This window comes from Typopeltis vanoorti, chromosome 1 (assembly GCF_054136105.1).
Source record: "Typopeltis vanoorti isolate ZY-2024b chromosome 1, IOZ_Tvanoo_1.0, whole genome shotgun sequence".
In the NCBI taxonomy this organism is placed as follows: domain Eukaryota; kingdom Metazoa; phylum Arthropoda; class Arachnida; order Uropygi; family Thelyphonidae; genus Typopeltis; species Typopeltis vanoorti.
Genome location: NC_143549.1, coordinates 91,382,501 through 91,404,462, shown reverse-complemented (window position 1 = coordinate 91,404,462; position 21,962 = coordinate 91,382,501). Strand labels below are relative to the sequence as shown.

General features: G+C 36.5%; 1 protein-coding gene across 1 annotated transcript in view; it reads right to left on the bottom strand.

The window, feature by feature from the left end:
- The window catches only part of LOC150110203 (uncharacterized), a 194,395-nt gene that overhangs the window by 153,784 nt on the left and 18,649 nt on the right, over positions 1-21,962 (bottom strand). Inside the window, exon 2 of the mRNA XM_090392192.1 lies at positions 9,540-9,560. Within this exon, the coding sequence (XP_090248318.1) occupies positions 9,540-9,560 (21 nt within the window). The remainder of the gene's footprint in view (positions 1-9,539; positions 9,561-21,962) is intronic.

Sequence of the window (21,962 nt, the reverse complement as noted above, 5' to 3'; positions counted from 1 at the left end):
TCTGCAAGTTCTCCACATTGCCTTGATTAACTACTACTACCTAATTTTGCATCTAATGATGTGAAATTAGGTACATTTGCAAACAACTGGATATTTCCATCCAGGTTATTTCCTATATCATTTATGTACAAATTAAACAGCAATGGTCTCAGCACTGAATCTTGCAGCACACCACTAGTCACCTGTTTTCGCCTCAATGCTGTCCTTCATACACTTTTTGATATCTGTCCAGCAGCCACCCTCTTATCCACTTAACCAGTGGATAAGAGGGTGGGGGAGTTCCATGTGGCATTTGACAGAATGCCACATGGAACTCTGTTATGCAAATACCATCCCTATTTGTACTAATTTGCATAACAGAGTTCCATGTGGCATTCTGTCAAATGCCTTTGCAAAATCATCGTGTAGCCATTTCCTTTATCCTACTCAGCTGTTATTCTATTATAAAAGGTTAGTAAATTACTAAGGCATGACCAACCCTTCACATAGCCATTTTGACCCTCATATAGTATCATACTTTTATCTACCCATTCTTGAATTCTCATTTTTATCAATTTTCCTAGTACTTTTACCTCCATGCCTAAGATACTGATTGGTCTATAATTTGCTACTGCAAACTTAGAACCTCTATTATGCAAAGGAATTATTTTTCACTCCCTTGGAACTCTATCAGATCCGAGACTTAAAGAGCCTAGTCAGAGGCACTGTCATTTCTCTTGTACATTCTTGCAAAATGCTAGCTGATTTCCCATCTAATCCCACGGCTGTATTTACATTGAGATTCTGCAATATCCTAAGGAACTCCAATTCATCTGTCTCTGTCACATTATACAAATTGGAATAAATGAAAGATAGACATGAAGCTTGTGATATGGATATATTGGTGGTAGATGGAAAGTACACCAAAGAGTAGTATTTGGAAGAGCTGAATCCAGGAAAAGATATGTGACTAGTAGTCTGTACCAGAAGGCTTTATACTTGGACCACTGATATTTCATTTGTATATAAATTATATAGGAACTGATTTGAATAAATTTGATTCGAATAATTCAATTGTGTGCCAATCTTGCAAAATAATAGTTAATCAAGGTGATCTAGAGAGCTTGAATAACTGCTATTTTGCAAAAATTATTATTTTGCAAGATATTATTTAAATAGACTGACAGCAATTTCAAAATACACTATAATGGATACCAATTTAATGTAGAACAGTGTAAAGTTATGCTTTTGGGATGAAAGGTTTATGCACTATGTACTACATTAATGGAACTGTATTCCAGGAAATTGATGAAAGTAGGGATTTTAGGGTGTTCATCAATAGGGAGTTTTGCTATCTTGGCACTTTTGCAGTATGTCCTCTGAACTTTGAGGACATACTTCAAAAGGGCCAAGATAGCATATAGAATTACTTAGTTATTGAAGAACACCCTAACAAGCAGGGATAAGGGTGTTATCCTTTCTTTTAACTTGCACGGTGATTCGAATGCATTTTTGAAAATTATGGAGACAACTACCGTGTTTGAATAAAAACTTTAGTTTAATATAACTAAAATCTACAATTCGACGTTTCGACCTTTATGTCAAAGTCATCTTCTGGAGCGTACAAATATACACAAGAAACAAGCTATACTACAATCACACTGGTTCGTTAGGGACACTGACCAACCCCGTTACCACAATTGTTGGCCTGACCTCTGGTGGAAAAAAAAAAAAATTTAAAAAAAAAAAATTTAAAATAAAAAATTATACATCAACGCTAGTGTTGTCTACTATATAGATATATTAACATCATTCCAGCCAGCTGGAGTGAGATGGTTTCTAATACTAGCGGATTGGCTAGAGTCCTGACTTATGTTGAATCTTTCATATTGAGTAGGCTGAATGTGTGCCATCCAGATCCTTGGAATTTTCATGCCATCTTTGTTATTGATATTTGGGTGGTTTATCAGGATTTCGCAGGATTCCCGCCAAAACCTAGCTACAACACAAAATCTGGTTTCTAAATTACAATCAGAACTATCGAACTATGTTAATCCAGACATCCTACAAACACTTGAAAGAATTACTGACAATTCGGCCAAACATACCCTAGAAAAGAATAAAGAAAAACTCAAGAAAAAATTCCACAGTTTGAAACAACGGCAAAATATGGCGGCCAATCACAGGAATCCATCCAATCAGAGGACTTCCTTCCCGATAAACAACAATGAACAACAAACAAAGGAGACAAGGAGCGACCGACCACCGACAAGCAAGAACCATGTGATTAACCTATCAAGCCACACCCTGAACAACGGCGAACTTACGCTACTGAATAAAGGACTGAACTACGCAATAGCACCTAAAAAGGTAAACAAATTGGATTTTACCTACCACATTGAAAGAGGCATCAGATCCCTACCTAACAATATAGCAGATAAAATACAACTAGAAACCAGTAATGTCCTAAATACCAAGAAAAGTCAAACAAAACATAATAATAACGAAAGCGGATAAAGGCAGTGCCACTGTTGTCCTTGACAGGTCAACATACATACTTCAAATGAACCAACTAGTAGCCGATAACAACACATATAAAATGGTAAATTATAACCCAACAAAAATGATAAAGGATAAAACAGAAAAACTACTAAAGTCCGTCACTTCTTGGCCACCAGACACGGTTAAAAAACTCAAATCCCACTACCCCCCCCCCAGATTATATGGGGTTCCGAAAATACACAAACAAAATGTGCCCCTTCGACCAATCGTGGAAGGAATAGACAGTCCCAATTACCACCTAGCCAAGAAATTAGCGGCAACACTCAAAGAGTTGGTAGGTCATTCCCCCTCCTACATAAAAAATACACAACACTTTATAAACAAAATCAAAAACATAACACTCGACAAAGACGACTTATTAGTCAGTTTTGACGTTTCTGCCCTTTTCACTAATGTCCCCCATCAATGACACAATTCTCCTACTACAGAACAAATTTCCGCCCAACATTACGGCCCTCTTTGCCCATGTACTAAAGTCCGGTTACTTCGTGTGGCAAAACAAATTCTACCTACAAAAAGAAGGTACAGCCATGGGCTCACCACTGCCCCCCCCCAATCGCTAACTTCTACATGGAAACCTTTGAGCAAAGGGCTCTTGATTCCGCCACGCTGCGACCGACAGTCTGGCTCAGATACGTTGACGACGTGTTCGCGATCTGGCCGCACGAGCGACAAACGCTAAACACATTCCTCAGCCACCTAAACAAACAACACGAACGCATACAATTTACCATCGAAATCGAAAACCAAAATTCGCTCCCGTTCCTAGACACACTAGTTACACATCTTCCTTCAGGCAGTCTATCCTTCACGGTCTACCGAAAACCGACACACACTGGCCAATACATACATGCGAATTCATACCACCACCCATCACAAAAATATGGAGTCATTAACACCCTTAAAAACAGAGCCACAACTATTTGCTCTAACGAGCAGGCCCTGAAACAAGAACTAAAAATCATTAGTGGCACATTCATAAATAATGGCTATAACAAAAATACTGTCAATAAAATACTCTATAAAACTACAACAAAAACGAATCTAGATTACAGTAAAACCATAGCCATCCCATACATTAAAGGGTTATAAGAAAAAATCAACAGAATCCTACAGCATTATAACCTCAATGCCACCTTTAAACCACCCACTAAACTTAAAACCATATTCAGCTCCTCTAAGGATCCTCTCCTCCCATTAGCACATCCTGGAGTCTATTGCATCCACTGCACCTGTAACTTACCATACATTGGTGAAACAGGACGGACAATCCCTATACGCAAGAAAGAACATATTAGACACATTAAATATAACCATTATGGTGAAGCAGGCCTCTCAGACCACACACTTAACACCTTACACCAAATCAACTGGAAAAGCACCTGCTCCTTACACCGCACAAAAACCTGGTACGAAAGAAAATTTAAGGAATCCTGCGAAATCCTGATAAACCAGCCAAATATCAATAACAAAGATGGCATGAAAATTCCAAGGATCTGGATGGCACACATTCAGTCTACTTAATATGAAAGATTCAACATAAGTCAGGACTCTAGCCAATCCGCTAGTATTAGAAACCATCCCACTCCAACTGGCTGGAATGATGTTAATATATGTATATAGTAGACAACACAAATAATAGGACTCTAGCGTTGATGTATAATTTTTTATTTTTAAATTTTTTTTTTTTTCCCCACCAGAGGTCAGGCCAACAATTGTGGTAATGGTTGGTCAGTGTCTTTAACGAACCAGTTTGATTGTAGTATAGCTTGTTTCTTGTGTATATTTGTACGCTCCAGAAGATGACCTTGACATAAAGGTCGAAACGTCGAATTGTAGATTTTAGTTATATTAAACTAAAGTTTTTATTCAAACACGGTAGTTGTCTCCCTAATTTTCAAAAGTGCATAAGGGTGTTATCATTCCTTTTTATAAGGCTTTGATACAACTACATCTGAATTACTGTGCACATATCTTGTTGCTTGGTTTTCTCGGGGAAGAGAAGTAAGTGTAGAGCAAGGGTCAGCAACCTTTTCAGACTCGCTGACCACATTCAACTTTTATTTTTAATAATCGGGCTGCAAGCATTTAATTAATAGAAAATAGTGATGAAAAAAATACTCAAGGTATAAATTTTTATTATATCAAACTTAAAAAAAAAAACACAGAAATATTTAAAGTACGAGATATTAAACAAGCATGAAAATGAAACTCATTGAAAAATTATTATCACGTAAAAACAAAGTAATATAGTTTATGCATCACACTATGTGTGTGTCTCCTTGCTTGATGTGACTTTTGTGATTGTTTTCCCTTAGCCAAATTATCTAGATCCACTTTATAACCTGAGGTGCAAATTCGAATCGAAGCATGCAAATGTTCATCAGTCAATAATAATAAATTTAGTTTAATCCTTTATCCAAGTGTGTGCAAACAAAGTTGGCACCTGAAAGTATCTTCAGGACTGGGGTAAAGTGGTACAACACCGGGCGACTCCTTGCAAAGGTGGAGCAAGATACCAACACTCCTATCTCAGTATCTCCCATAATGCAAAACACATCTCTTTGTGGATATGTATAATGTTATGCATTAAGGGAAGGGCCACTACCCAGACTAGTTTCGACCTTTATTGTGGTCTCTTCAGTGGGAGCCAGGCCCAAGTGGAGATACCAAGGCAGAAGCATTAGCAAGGTCATCTCCTCCTATAGGAGCTGCCAAACGGTGTGACACCTTTTTATTAAATTACTCTGGATTTAGAGAAAGATGTTGAAAGTTTATTTTTCACTTGGTCAGACTATAATAAATTTAGTTTAATCCTTTATCCAAGTGTGTGCAAACAAAGTTTGCGGCTGAAAGTATCTTCAGGACTGGGGTAAAGTGGTACAACACCAACTCCTTGCAAAGGTGGAGCAAGCTACCAAAACTCCTATCTCAGTATCTCCCATAATGCAAAACACATCTCCTTGCGGATCAGTCAGGCGAGAAGAAAATTTATTTTTTTTAAAACTCATGGCAGAAAATGCTTGTTCACAAATGTAGGTGCTTCCAAATGTGACTATCATCTTCTTTGCGAAACTGATTAAATTCTTTTTGTACCAAATTTTTTGGTAAGCATCGATACATTTTTTGGATATTTTCTAACGAAAATGCGTTCTTTAATATTTCATTATGTTGCAATTCCAAAACTTCCATCAGTAGTCGGTTTGGTAGGTCATCAATGTAGACATTAAAAGGGTTCAAAAATAATCGCATTTCGATGTTATTTTTATTAATATCCACAAATCTTATTGAAAATTCCGTTTTGTAAATCTTCATTAATACCAACAAAAGTTTCCTTTTGTGTTTGCCATCCAACTGTAGATGCCGATTTGCAATCGGCATCTACAGTTGGATGGCAAACTACAAATTTGTAGTACCGATTTGCAAATCTACAATAATCATGTAGATTTTCTTCCATCATATATTTCTTCAACAGACATAGTTTGCCTTCAAAAGCTTTTATATCTGAAAACAGTTCTGATAGTAATTTACCTTGGCCCTACATGTCCAAATTAAGTTCATTAAGGTAGTTGTAATGTCTACCATAAATGCAAGAGACATAATCCAATTTTTATCCTACTACTGTGGGGCAGCATTTTCGTGTTCCATCATGAAAATATCTATTTCTTCACATAAATTAAAAAATATTTTTAGCACAGCACCTCTACTTAACCATCTAATACTTAACTAGTAGATAACATCTTCTTGAAATGTCCATAACGTCTTTTCTTGATGATAAAATTTTACGGGCTACATGCCATGTAAGTATGGTCAGCCTTTTATGGGCCGCCAAAAATGCATGTTTGGGCTGCATGCCGCCGGTTGCTGACCCCTGTGTAGAGGATTCAGAGCTGAGTGATCAAGATGGTGAGTAGTCTGCAGAATGCTCGCCTACATTCTGCAGACTACTCATCATCTTAATAAATTAAGGATTTAGGATTGCAGAAGTTGGCTCAGAAACATTGAAGCTACTAAGGCCTTTTATAGGGAGTTGATGCAGAAGAAATTTTTAGCACGTGTGTGTTGGGGGGGGGTGGCAAGGATATGAGGACTAGATTTTTCACTTGAGAATGGTAAATGAATCAAAATGGGTCCCCAGTCTGTTGTGAGTGCTTTGTTGGTGAATGCATTCAAGGCAAGGTAGATAGATACTGTTTGGATAGTGTGTCTTCTGGGATCCTGTGTAATAATCATAATAATAATAATTTCATGGTATCAAGATTTTTACCCTTCAAGAGTTACTGCCTGGTCAAGAACTAACAGCTTAAAAAATGAAAATGTCAGGCCAGTGAATCTCTTATTCATAAGCACTAATGCAGGATATAAATGTTTCTGGACAAAGTTTTTTTTTATCTTTTAAAGTAGTAAGATACTAAATAAACTCGCTGAAGGTTGCATTCTTATGAGCTCTTGGTTACTTTCAAAACTTCTTTTAAGTTTTAAAGACAGTACACCTTTTGAGGATAAATATTTGGGAATTCGATGATAACAGTGATGGTGATGATGAAACTATTTCCCTGCTTGACTATACAATTATAAATGGATATTTATCTTTTTTTTCATCAATAGTTTTTGATGTCAAAATGAAACTTTCTAGCCTCTTTTCTTCTATATTATGGGACTTATTATAGTGGATTTGAATAAGCTGGAAGGTGGGCAAATGAAGCAGAATATCAGTTTCTTCTTCTTCTTCCTAACGTGGATTTTAGGCCAGGTGACCTGTTCCAGTCTCATGTCATCTCTTTCTTGGTCTTCTGATTCTTCTTTTCCCACTTATTTTGTATCTGTATAATATTTTTGGTAGTAGTCTGCTGTTATCCATTCGATTTAAATGTTTTATCCATTTTTGTTTATACTGTCTTATGCAGTTATTAATTGGTTTTATATTCAGGGAAATGTCAAATTTCTTCATTTGTTTTATGGTCCCACTTAAGTATATCCAGTTGTTTTTGTGAGAAATTTCATTTCTGCTGTTTGAATTCGTTTTTCGTCTTTCCTTTTTATGGTCCATGTTTTCCTTCCATATAGTAGAGTTGGTTTTGACAAGACATTATATAGTCTGATTCTATGTTTTTGTACTAGGGTTGGCTTAAATATATTATTTATTATGCCATTTACTTTGACAAAGATTGATTTTTAGTGTTTGTCTTTTTCTTCTTCGTATGAAAAATCACACTCCAAGTATCTGAAAGTATTTAATTGTTCTAATATTTTGTTATCTATCACTGTTTTACTTCTTATTGGGTTTTCTCCTTTGAATGCCATTATTTTTGTTTTTTCTTTAGATATTGTCATATTATATTGTTTTGAGATATCATTTAATGGTTTTAACGATCTTTGTAAACAAGAATATCAGTTTAATGGAACTAAATGTAAAGTTTTGAAATTTGGGATCTACAGTGGGGGATGCTTCCTACTGACTCACTCATTGGAGTTATACTAGAAGAAGTGGAGGAAGGAAAGGATCTTGGGGGTGATTGAAGATAGAAATTTAAAGTACAGAAAACATATTGCGAAAGTTGTGAACACATCTCAGAGGAATGTTGCAATATAAAAAGCATGCTTTTCAATTGTATAAAGCTTTGATCATACCACATCTGGATTTCTGTACCCAGATCTGGTCGGAAGGATTTAAAGGGGATGAAATAATCTTGGAGAGGAGTACAGAGATGGATAAAAAAATGATATCAGGACTGTACATGTTGATTATGAGGATAGACTGGGGGCATGCAAACTACTGAGTTTAGTAGAAAGAAGACAAAGGGAGAGAGGAGTATGACTGAGACATTTGCACTGTTGAAGGATAATTATCAGATTAACACTGCAAAGATTTTTCATATGGTAAAATGAAGGAAAGTAACAAGGACAAGGGGGCCATCCTAGAAAGTTGCAAAAGGAAGCAGTAAAAGGATAAGAAATTAAGTTTTTTCCATGGAGAGCAGTAGGAGCATGGAATACATTACCTGAGAGGGTGGCGAAAATGCAAATGGTGGATGAGTTTAAGGAGTGGTATGATTCGAGGTCTGGGCTAAGGAGAATGGATGTCAATTTAATGTGACAAAATGTAAGGTTATGCATTTTGGGGTGAAAAGATTAGCAGCAGTATACCACATTGGTGGAACTGTACTCCAGGAGATTGATGAAGCCAGGGACTTGGGAGTGTTGGTGGATAGGGAGATGAAGTTTAGGGGCACATTGCAAAAGTGGCTAAATCAGCTCATCAACTCACTTGGTTGTTGAAAAATACTTTGACGAGCAGAGACAAGCAAGTTATTGTTCCTCTGTACTGAGCCTTGATAAGACCTCATCTCGACTACTGTGCCCAGATTTGGTGACCTAGGTTTCTTCTTGATGGGGAGGAGGTGGAGAGGATCCAGAGGCGAGTGACCAAGATGATAGCAGGTCTGTGGAATGAACCTTATGAGAACAGGTTGAAGATTTGTGGGTTGCAGAAATTAGTTGATAGGCAGAAAAGAGGAGATATGATTGAGACATTCAAATTGCTGAAGGGTTTCTATAGGATTACTTCAGAGGATATTTTTGAGATCAGGACTGGTGGTGGGAGGACCAGGGGGGACATCTATGGAAGCTGGGAAAGAGTGTGGTTAGTAAGGGTGTCAGAGCTGGGTTCTTTACTTTTAGAGTGGTAAATTAGTGGAATAAGCTGCCAGAGTCTGTTGTGGGTGCTATGACAGTGAATGAGTTCAAGGCAAGGTATGATAGATACTGTGAGAATGTCGAATAGTTGTATGGACATGATGTTTAAGGCCTCCCTCGATGAGTCTAAGGACTCCTTGGAGTCACCCGTAGTAATAATAATAATAATAATACTCTGTATTGACTAGCATTAACCTCCCATTATGAATCTTGTTACTCCATGGAAGTCAAGAAAATAGTAATAATAATAATAGTAATAATAAAATAAAATAAAATATTCAGCTAAATTGCATCAAACTCACCTTAATTTTTCATCTGGAAGACTGAAATAAAAAATAAAAAAATTAATAAATCATATTTATTAATTCATTGAAATATCAGTGTGTATATGTATGTGTATATATATAAATCAAAAACAATATCTCAGTAGGCATTCTTAAATGATACATTATATGAGTGCCAATCTCATTGATATGGATAGCATGCCTGCTCTGCTCTCTGACCAACAGATTGTGGTTTCAAATGCATAGGGAGCAATCCATATATGCCATCATCTTGGTTACTTGCTTCTGGACCCCCCCCCCCCCATAACATCTTCATACTTTAGAAATTGAGACAAACATCTGCTCACAGCAATCCAGATGTGATCATATCAAAGCCTTATATAGAATATAAGGCTTTGATATGAATATATATGAACAGTTTTGATATGACCTTATAATTTCCATATCTCTATTTGTCAGTATGGTCTTAATCATCCTGGTAACTATGAGCTGTATTTTATGAGCTATTTTACCTACTTCTTGCAGTCTGGCTCCATCAAAGTAATAAACTACTTGCAATCTTATCATCCCAAAGTGCATAGCTGCACTTATCACAGAGAAATATTAACTATTATCCTTTTTCCACACAAAGGATCTATTTAAATTGGTTCACAGAAAATAATTCGAAGATATTTTTCTTCTTGACTGAAAAACAAAATGGTTAGGCATGTACTCCTAAAGTGAAATACTTAGTTAATTAATTCTCTTGTGAACAGTTTGAAAATAATTTGTAATTAGAAATATCTGTAGTTGGAATTGTTGGCTAAATATAAATAGTTGTAATGGTTGACCGAGTGGTTAACAAATCTGCTCTCCAACCATAAAATTAATTCTTACAAGAAAATTATTAATGTATTTCATTTTATTGGAAGTTTATTACACTTGGATAAAGGATTAAACTAAATTTATTATAGTATTTCATTTTAGAAGCATGCACCTTATACATTTTTTTCCATAAAGAAGACAAATATTATATCAAATATCAATTTTAAAATTTCTTTGTCTCATAAAATACTAGTATTAGGAAATAAGGTGAAGACTAGTATTTCAGTTTCAGATGGGAATTTTGTCTTAAGCTCATTTACATCATGAAAAAATTTATGTAATTTTACCATAATTTTCTTTAACATAGTTGCTTAGAGGTAGACACTTGAGAGGGAAAGAGAGAAAGAGAATCCATTTGTCAATTTATTAAGTATTATTAAGTATTAAATTCTTCATGGAAATTAAATATTTCCATGAAGAATTGTGTGGACATGATTTAAATCACCCTACAGGATCTTTACATTACCTTTATTAACAACTGCTCTCCTCAGTTTAGCATCATTAACAAACAACTGAATATTCCTCATAAAATACACTGGCATCAAAAAGCTAAAATAGAACTACATTTTTACCTTTTGTATATGAAAATACTTTTTTGGAAAAAGTTGCAAATTTCCTAAGGATGTAGTTAAGGAATTAATGTGCAGTGCTTTACAGAAAACTATGCAGAGAGACATTTCAGTATGGAATATGTCCACCCCAAACTGTGATGTAGCTCTCACAACGTCGTACCATGCTTAGCTCCAAGTGATTCGGGAGTTCTTGAGGCAAACTGACACACTCCTCCTCTCTATTGCATCCCAAACGTGTTCTATGGGGTTGAGATCTGGGGAGCGTGCCGGCCACTTGATTCGATTAATATCTTCAGTCTCCAGAAGTATCTCCACTGCTCATGTATGATGTGGCACTGTCATCCATAAAAATGAATTCTTCACCTACAGCACCACAAAACAATCAAACATGAAGTTGAAGAACTTCATTGCAATATCATTCACTAGTCACAATTCTTTTTCCAGCACTTGTAGCTCAGTGCATCCATTAAGCATAATTCTTTCCCACACCATGACCCTCAGCACTGCCATACTATCCCTTTCAAGAACATTCTCACAATGGAAAGTTGTACCACTTTCACACCAGATCAAGTGTCATCTAGAATCAGAGGAAAGACTAAAATGACTCATCTGTAAAGAGTACATTAGCCCATTGGTATTTTGTCCAATTTTTATGGCTACAACACCACTGAAAATGTGCTCTGCGATGAGCTGTGGATAAAGGGATGCCGACTACAAGCCTTCTAAATAAATCTACTTGTTGCAGACATCTTGCTACAGTTTGTTGAGATATCTGTATACCTATGCTTGAATGGAGCCAACTTGCAAGCTAACTTGCTATAGTGCATCGATTACGTTTTGCTGTTATAACCAAAAATCTGTCTTCATGCTCCATAGTAGAATGAGGGTGGCCTCTTAGCAAACATCTGAAACACATTCCATTAGTTTGAAACACTGCCTAGAGCCTGGATACCAATGCTATGTGAGATTCTAAACTCTCTGGCAATATCAGTAATTCTGCAGCCTTCTTCAAACTTTCCAGTAATTCTTCTCTGCATGAAATCATCTATATGATGTCTTTAGACATTCACATTTTCACACAATTTGAAATTTTAAATGTGTACCTGCTTTTTAATTGAAATCATCTTTATTCAAATTGCCACAAGCTGAATTCTTCTGAATTTGCAGTTGTAATCTTCAGGAATAGTGTTCGTCTTTAGGCTTTAGTAATGATACTGGGAAGTGTACTTCACACTATCATTAATCTACAAATTCAACAGCAGTAATGTAAGCAAAGAGGTTCTGTATTTGAGAAACTAATGCTTGCTTTCTACATCAATGATATTGAGAATGATTTGACTTCTCACATGCCTATTCCTTGATTCTTTTCAACCATTCACTACTTTCTAAAATTTATTCATCAACCATCCTCTTATTAAACAGAATGGGTGAAGAAAGATTAGCAAAACAAGTGTTCTCTGCCAGGTTGGCAGCAAAATGACCCAGAGGAAGACCAAGATATAGGTGGATTGATACAGTACAAAGTGCCTTAGACGATAGAAATATAAGATCTGATAATGTTGAAGCCTTGACAGGTAACAGACTGATTTGGAGGAAAATTGTAGATAGGAAGTTAGTAATGATGTAATTTTTTTCATGTAGTACTATCATATCCTGTACACCCCTTGAGGGTACATGGCAGGAATTTGATGATGATGATGATGACCATCCTCTTATTCATTTCACTATCTTCATATCTATTCCTGCTTTCTCCAGTTGTAATAAGGTGTGCAGTATCCTGTAAAATGCCTTTATCCTAATTAAATAGTACTTTATTATAGAAAGTGAGCATATTGTTTAACCTTTATATCAATGACATTGTCCGTGGATTGCAAGGAGATATTCAGTTGTTTGCGGATGATGCGAAGCTGGGAAGGGTTATTAGTAATAGTGCAGATGTGGTAGCCCTGCAAGAGGATTTGAATAAGCTAGATAGATGGGCAATTGAATGGGGGTATCATTTTAATGCAGCAAAATGTAAGGTCTTGAGGTTTTGGGACACTGCATACTCTACGGGAGGAGTTAAAGAGGAAGTAGGGGAGACAAGAGATCTGGGGTTGATGATTGATAGAAACCTGAAATTTAGGGGATATATTGCAAAGGTAGTGAAGGTAACACAGAGGATTGCTGCAATAATGAGAAGGACACTGACCTGCAGAGATAAAAGGGTTATCATTCTGTTGTATAAGACTCTGATCAGACCACACTTAGACTATTGTTCTCAGATCTGGTCCGCGGGATTTGAAGGGGATAAATTAACTGTGTAAAGGGTACAGAGGCGGATAACAAAGATGGTTTCAGGACTGTACAATGTTAGTTATGAGTTATGCAGTCCACACTCAGGGAGTGTGGACTGCAGATTTGGTGGATAGAAGAAGGAGAGGTGATATGATTGAGACTTTTAAAATTGATTAGAGGTGGTTACAGGGTTGACACTGGGGAGTTCTTTCGCTTGGTTGAAAGAACTCCCCAGGTTTGCATGGAGGGTGTTTGAACCATGGAATGCATTGCCTGATGGAGTGGTGGGAGTGAGAATGGTTAATGCGTTTAAGGAGTGGTATGATAGACTTTGTGTTTCCTAGTCCTTCGATGAGTCTTGATAGACTTGTGTTTCTTAGAAAAGACCTCCCACGATGAGTCTTTTGACTCCATGGAGCCTGAATAATAATAATATTACTTACACAAGACTATCCTTCAAGAGCTGTTTTGTTCTGTGAAGGAAGGTTTTCACAGAGCTGTTTTGTTTCCCCCCCCCCATAGGTTATCATATTCCTATTCTAAATTCTTCCTTTAATCAACTTATCAATACCTTATCCACTATTCCTTAGACTGATTAGTCTATGATTTGCTACCTCTGTCTTGGAATCTCCTTTATGTAATGAAACTATATTTTCCTCTTTCCACTCCCTTAGGATCTGCCATTCTTTTTTTTTTGTTTTTTTTATAATATATCTTGTCCACACGTGAAAAGCCACAAGACCTATAGCACACTAGTGCCATGTGTAGGTAAGAAGAATAGAAGAAAAGAAGAGTCTGCTCACATTGCTGTGATTATATTAAAATCCTAGTCTGGGATATTGTTGATTCTCTTGTACTCTCTCATAATATGTGAACTGATAACTCACTCAGCCTCATGCTGTATATTTGTTAAGATCTGTAATATCTTTCACTTCATCAACCTCTATTCTCAAGTGATGCAGTAACTATGATTCCAAGTCATAGTTAATACATCATTTCCGACTAATGATACATCTTCACAAAGTGATTACTCAGCACTTCAATTTCTTCTGTTTCTCTCACTTTTTCTGCTATCTACATTCATTACTGTTATCCTTCATAAGCATTCTTCTTTGACTTACTACATAACCAAGGAATTCAAAATTTCCTTTGACCTTCTTAGCTAATTTCTTCTCATAATTTGATTTTACCTTACTCACCAGCTTATAATTCTTCTGCCTTATACCATTTAATTAGCTGAATTAAAATTTATTTTTTGTTATTTTTTATAAGCATTTAACTATTTTGAAGTTACTGTGTTTTATTTATAGAAATATAAGAAAAATAATTTTTTAATGATTCTACTCATTCATTAACTACCATCAAGTTTATCCTTCTAATCATGGTGCTGTTTCCTTAACCCTTTCCCAAGCACTGCCAACACCATTTCCTTACAATTTATTACTATTATTATCATCATCAAACCTCCATAGTCAAGAGATTCATTATGGGAAGGCCAACTATCATAAACACACACACATATACCTCATCATACTGTGCCTTAAATGCATTTGTCATCTCCACATTCACCACACTCTCAGACAATGCATTCCAATCACCTACTGCTCTCCATGTAAAAAATTCTACTCCTCATCTCTCTGCTCACCTCTCCTTAAACAGCTTCCATCTCTCCATATTGTATGAAGAATCCTCATTACATAAATCTGATAAGTATCTCTTACCAACTTATATATCACACTTGCATACACCCCCCCCCCATATCTTCCTATCCACTAACAAATTGCATGTCTCTCATTCAATGCATTTGTCACCTTGTTATAATAAGTGTGCAGATTGCCAAAACAGGACATTTTTTAATAAACCCATGCTGCCTATCAGAGAGAGAGAGAGAGAGAGTGTTCTGCTGTCAGCCCAATTCTGAACTTTGGTCTTCTCTGACATTCTACCCACAGCTCCACCACATATTGGCCTATAATTTGAATATGAGAGCCTTAGTCTAATCACCCTTCCTTATGAGGTGAAATAATTTTGTCTTTTTATTCCCACTCATTCGGAACTTGGCCTAATGTAAGACTCATGTTTAAAAGGTGCATGAAAGCTTTTGTTAAACTCCCTAGAACATTCCTGCAAAACATATGGTGATATATCATCATGTCCCCCCACACACATCATTATTAACATCAACTTTATTCAATTCTTCATATACTCCCCCTGCTCACTCGCCGGCCTGGTCGGCCGAGTGGTTAGCATGTCCGCTCTCCAGCCAAAAGGCTGTGGGTTCGAATCCCACCTTGGGCATGGATGTTTGTGGTTGTTTGTGGAAATACTAGTATTAGTAGTGGGCAGTAGATGGCATTGGTGTAGTTGGATTGAGTGATGGAGACAGAGAGCTGTAGAGCTGGTGCCCTCCCTCGACGAGTCTTTGGACTCCCTGGAGGTGTCACGTAATAATAATAATAAATGATCATATCACATTATAAGGATGAAATACCTGTATTGAATTGCTCCTTGAATATCCCAACTATATCCTCTACAGCAGTTATCAGTCTACCATTTTTACCAATAACATCCTTCTATAATCATTCTTTCTTCTACTGGCCAGGTATCAAAAGAACTCCAGGAGATTTATTTTGGTCTCATTAGCTAATAGCTGCTCATACTGCACTTTTGCTATGCTTACCAAGCAGGTCATCTTACTCACCTGCTCTTTGTACTACTCATGCAACTGATAATTACCACTCATGCTGTGCTGCCTGCATAATGCCTTCTTCTCATTTACATGCCTAACCTTTCCATTTCACCCATTTCACACTTATTTAACCTCCTTGATTCTTGGAATGCATTCAGATGTTGCCTCTGCCAGATAGTTCTTGAGTAGGGGTCCAAGCAGCATTAATCTCTTTTCCCTTCCATTCGTCATTCTATGAGATAGCTGCTGATTGTCCCACATGTATCTCTTTCACAGAGATCCTCATATGGCTGGTCACTACTTAGGGGGTCACTTCTGTGGTGATAATAACACCTTCTGTGATGATCAAATCCAAATCAATCCATTGATCATTGTGTACCCTCTGTTACATACTCCCTATCTAAAGCAGCTCTCTCTCAAGAAATCAAGAAATTCATTCTTTTTACTTCCTAGATGTTATATCTTCATTTCAGTCCATGTTACCATAATTCAAATCACCAATAATATTTCTCATTATGGATGAAATAATATTTGTATTTCATCCATACAAAGTGAAATACACTTTTCAGTTTGCTAGGCTAAATTTTCTTATTAGACCAATTTGCCTATACATTTCCTTCTCACTGCCATCTATATTACCAAGCCTACAACAACAACAACTAACTAAATATATTATCCTGTCCATCTCTACCTCACGTCATCTATCTATATGTTCACTGGGCATCCACAGATGCTGTATGGTCATTCCAATGCTCGGTGATGTGCCTCGCCATGTAGTCCTGTTGTTTGCTTTTCTGAAGGCTTCAATTCTCTGAAGATCAGTCATTCCACACACACACACCATCTATCCATCCATTTTATTGATGTCTACCCCTTCCTCTTTTTCCAGGAACTTTACCTTCTATTACTGTTCTGAGAAGTCCTCCTTCCATCCTTTCAGTGTGTCCAAAATATTTTAACTTTCTTCTGTCAATATCCTTAAGGAGCTTTAAAGTTCTACTGATCTTTTCTAACACCCATTCATTTGTACGCCTTTCAGTATATGATCCTCAACAGCCTTCAGTAACACCACATCTCAAAAGCAGATATCCTTTTCTTATCTGACTTCTTTAGGTTCCAAATCTCACATCATGCTCCCTCAAAACCACTGCCTCTATTTGAATCATGCATCACTCCCTTGGATAGGTATAACTCCTTTGCTACCATCAACAGCATTCCTCTACTTCCCTTTCTGTTCTATCTATCCTCACAAAAATATCATATTCCTTCATCTTCATTCCTGTCAAGATGTCATCCTCGTCCCTCAGTTATTCTATAAAGTTTTGGGTAAATGAAATCAATCAATGCAAAAATTCCATCTCCCTTTTTTTTTTTGGAACTTTGGGAATTCTTAAACAAATATAATAGTTCATTTCTGGTTCTCTAACAAGTCCCACCATAACATCACTTCTCAACCCCCCCCCCCCCATGCCATTACTCTCTATCACCACTGCTCCTGTTTCCTTCCCCATATCCAAATGCTCCTTCCAACATCCCAGGCCATCTCAGTCCTTTCTTGTCTACTGACACATTCCCTTTTGCATCTAGCATTCACATTTCTCATGCATTTCTCCCAGTCCACCCAGTCCACCCTGACCTCCCCTCACCTTTTCCCCCACCTTTCTCACATTTCTGCTTTCTACTCACCACTCTATTCACAAGCTCTCCTATCATACTTTCCTGTTCTTTTGTATCACCTCTTACTTCCTCACATTTTCTATTCACTGCAGTCATTACTCTCCATTCCTACAACAGTCTCTCCAGGTGGGTCACATCAGAACTATTTAAATGTAGTCCATCTCTCATATGCAGTTCTGTCTGTCACTCAAATTCATCCCCTACATTCACAAAATACACTCCTTTCTCCTCACGCAACCTTGCTAGCATACCATTCATGACTTTTGCTCTCCATCTCCACTCAATGCTATCATACCTGGGCAACATGCTGACCACCTTTCTTACCACACTGATATCTTTTATTCTCCTCTACAACCTCCTGATATCCATTTTCACATTCTACTTGTTCTCAACTGTCATTCTTCTCTACTATCACTACTCTTTTGCTATAGCATTCCTTCAGCTGTCTTCTAAGTTTATGACAATCACTGCCTGTGCAATTCCACATTATCCCTCTTTATTTGAAAATTCCACATGCTTAGTCACTTCCCAGGTGAAGATTGCATGATCATTTCTCCCATCAGAGGCACTGGAGATATCATGGAAGAAGGGCATGAAGAGTAGATTTTTGACATCGAGACTTGTGGGGAAGTGGAACATGTTGCTTGAATGCAATATGGCAGGGAGCATAAAGAAGTTTGGTTTCTGGCTTCACAGAAAAAACATGTAAACACATCTCTTGATGCCATCCCATTTCCAACACTTTCAAATTCCATGTCTCCTTCACCACATTCTGTTTCAAATTATCTCTCATTAGGTGCATGAATTCCATTTTATTTCTTTCATGTGCTGTTTCCTCCTTTAAGTCTTTGTCCTCATGTCTGAAGTCCTCTATCCCATAATAATATCATCACTGTGCTCATTGAGCTAATTTGCCAGTGCATTCCAATAGCAACATCGAAGTGCTGTTTGTTATTTTTTTTACATTAAAAACATCTCTACCAGCATTATGCAGGCATCATGTTAAAGTGTTGCATGTGCAAGCAAGGGGAATTGCTTGCGCACACACGTGTGTGTGTGTGTGTCCTTTAGACATCAAACTTACTAAGATGTCTGACTCCTTAAAAATCTCGATCTTCAGAAAATCAACGCACACGGATAGATACCTGCATGCGTCCTCACACCACTATCCAGCACAGAAGTTAGGTATCATCTCCACTCTGGCTCATTGTGCCAGGTCTGTATTGTCAGATGAGGAGGAGCTAAAAAATGAACTACAATATCTCAAAAAACCTTCATAAATAATGGCTACTCTTCAGAAACTATCAATAAACAACTATACTGCCATCCTCAAAACAACACAGAGACACAGGACAACCCCAAGGGTTATAACTCTTTACCATACATCAGCTTGCTCTCCCAGAAACTAAGAAGAATTTTGAAAAAATTGAATATAAAAACGTGCTTTTCCACTCTTCCTAAACTCGGATCAATTCTAAGCCAACCAAAACACACTCACAACCATCTTTAGTTTCCAGGTGTATATAAAATCATATGTGACTGTGGGAAGCCATATTGTGGCCAAACTGAGAAGTCCATCCTCCTGTGTCTCGAAGAACATCAGAGAGACATCGCTTATAGTAGAACTAGAGCAAGGCTCTCTCAAGCCATGTCCTGTTCTCAGTGAACACAAATAATGAAGGCTGCCAACACGAAATAGACTGGAATACAACATCAAACATTCATATATGTCACAATGAAGTAGAACGGTGCATAGTTGAATCCAAAGAAATTATCCTAGTCTCTTCTCACATAAACAGTAACCTTAGTTATAGTTTAGCAGACTCACATAGCTCTGCTATCAGATACTGGCGCACTCATGAAGTCACACACTCACATATGCCTAACAATAGAACTTTAGCCGGACTGTAGCTTCAGTTCAAACTTAATTCCAGTTCATAGTCGGTTATTGTAGTGGTACAATGTTTCTTTACGGTGTTTTTTATGTTTGCTTTTAATGTTCTCACGCCTGAAGAAGTCAGCATTCTGACGAAACATGTTGTGTGTTAAATTAAATTCATTTGTTTTTCTAATTCTTGGAATTCAATCAGTAAATAATATGAACATATCTACATACTGAGTCAACATAGCTGATAATCATATAAATCATATATATATACATATACAAAGACAAGCTAGTTGCATTTCAGTTAGTATGCCAAAGTAACAATGATTTAATCAGCTGTTATTCTACTGGCCCTGGCATCCAGCTTAAAAAAAAAAAAAAAGAAACTAACATCAATGCTTTAATGCTATATCCTGTTTATAACATCATCAGAGAACAAATTTGTATGAATAATTTTTAAATTTTGATGTATTTAAAAGTATTTATATGAATTTGTTCTCTGATATTATAAATAGGATATAGCTTTGATGTATTTGTTTTTCTTTTCCACTAGAGATCAGCCCAGTTGAATAAATTGATCATATCATTGTCACTTTGGCATACTGTTTGAAATATAATATAACTTGTCTTATATATATATATATATCTTCTTCTTCTTCTCTTCCGTCTAAGACGGGTTGAGTCTTCTCTTGAGCAGGATCTTCCAGTCTTCTCTATTCCTTGCTGTTCGAAAAAGTTCCTTATATGTTCTGCATCCCGAGATGTTCTTTATTAATTTCAGCCAGGTAATTCTTGGTCTTCCAGGTCTTCTTTTTTCAGTTGGAAAAGTATTGATTAGGACGTTAGGAAGTCTGTCTGCATCCATGCGTACAGTGTGTCCAAACCATCTCAGTTGTTGTTTTCTAATTTTTTCTATTATTGTCTTTTTATACAATAGTTCTTGTCTGACTGTGATGTTTGTTTTCTTTTCTATCCAACTTGTTCTATTTATTTTTCTTAAGCATTTCATTTCAAATGCCAGCGGTTTTTTCTCCTCTCTTTTTTTAACTGTCCACGCTTCTGCTCCATAGATGACTGTTGGTATAATTATTGCTTCATATAGTTTGATTTTGGCTTGTTTAGATATCTTGTTTGTTTTCCAGATTTTCTGTAATTTTCCCATGGTGGTCCATCCTATCGCTATTCTGTGTTTGATTGTTTTGAGTTCATCTATTGTTTCTGTTAGTTTTGATCCAAGGTATATGAAGTTGTCTACTTGTTCTAATTGTTCTCCGTTTAGGATGGCTGAGATGGTAGTTCTGTTCCTCCCTATTTTCATCACTTTTGTCTTTTGTATATTTATTGTCATGTCATATGTTTTACAGTTTATTGTCATGTCATATGTTTCATTTAGCTTGTTGATCAACTTTTGTAGTTCATTTGGGGTTCTTGCAAGAAGGACGAGATCATCTGGATATTTGATATTATTTATGTTTAAACCGTTGACATTGATTCCAGGCTCATTGTCTATTGTTTTCTTTACAACTTCTTCTAGATATATGTTGAATAGGCATGGGGATAATGGGCATCCTTGCATTACTCCTTTTTGGATCTCTATGGGTTCTGTTGTGAGTGTGTCCTTTTTAATTATTGCATTTGTCTTAGAGTAATATTTTATCAGAAACTGTATTATATATTTGTCTATTGCTTTTTCTAGTAGAATTTTGAGAAGGATTTCTCTGTTGATGTTATCGAAAGCTTGTTTAAAGTCCACAAAACAACAATATAGTTCTTTATGGTCTTCCCAGCTGAGTTCTGCTAGTTGGTGCAATGTGAAAATTTGGTCTATTGTTGAATAGTTTCCTCGGAAACCAGCTTGTTCTATGCCTATCATTTCTTCGTAGGTGTTTTTAATCTATTTTGTATAATTCTCATGAATATTTTATAGGTGTGAGGGAGTAAATTGATTGGTCTGTAATTTCTGGTCTCTTTTGTCTCCTTTCTTGTATATTGGGATGATCTTTCCAGTTCTCCAGTCATCTGGGATCTCTCCTGTTTGTAGTATTTTATTGAATAGGTTTGTTAAATATTCTATTGATATGCTGCCTCCATATGACCACAGTTCAGTAGGAATAGTATCAATGCCTGGTGCTTTATTGTTTTTCATCTGTTTTATTGCGTATCTAACTTCTTCTTGTAAAATTTTTGGGTGATCATTATTTTCTTCTATTGTTGGCATTGTAGTTTTGTTTCCTTGGTGGAAGATAGTCTTAAAATGGTTTGACCATATTTTTTTAATATATTCAATATTCCCGGTTTCAGTCATCTTGTTGTTTATCATTGTTACTGCTTTTGCTGAGAATTCCTTTGTAATTTATCTTACAGTATCATGGAAGACTTTTAGGTTGTTTTGTTGGTATGCTTCTTGGCATTTCTTAGCTTTTTCTTCTAACCATTTTTCTTTGGCTTTTTTGCATAGGTTATCAACTTTATTTTTT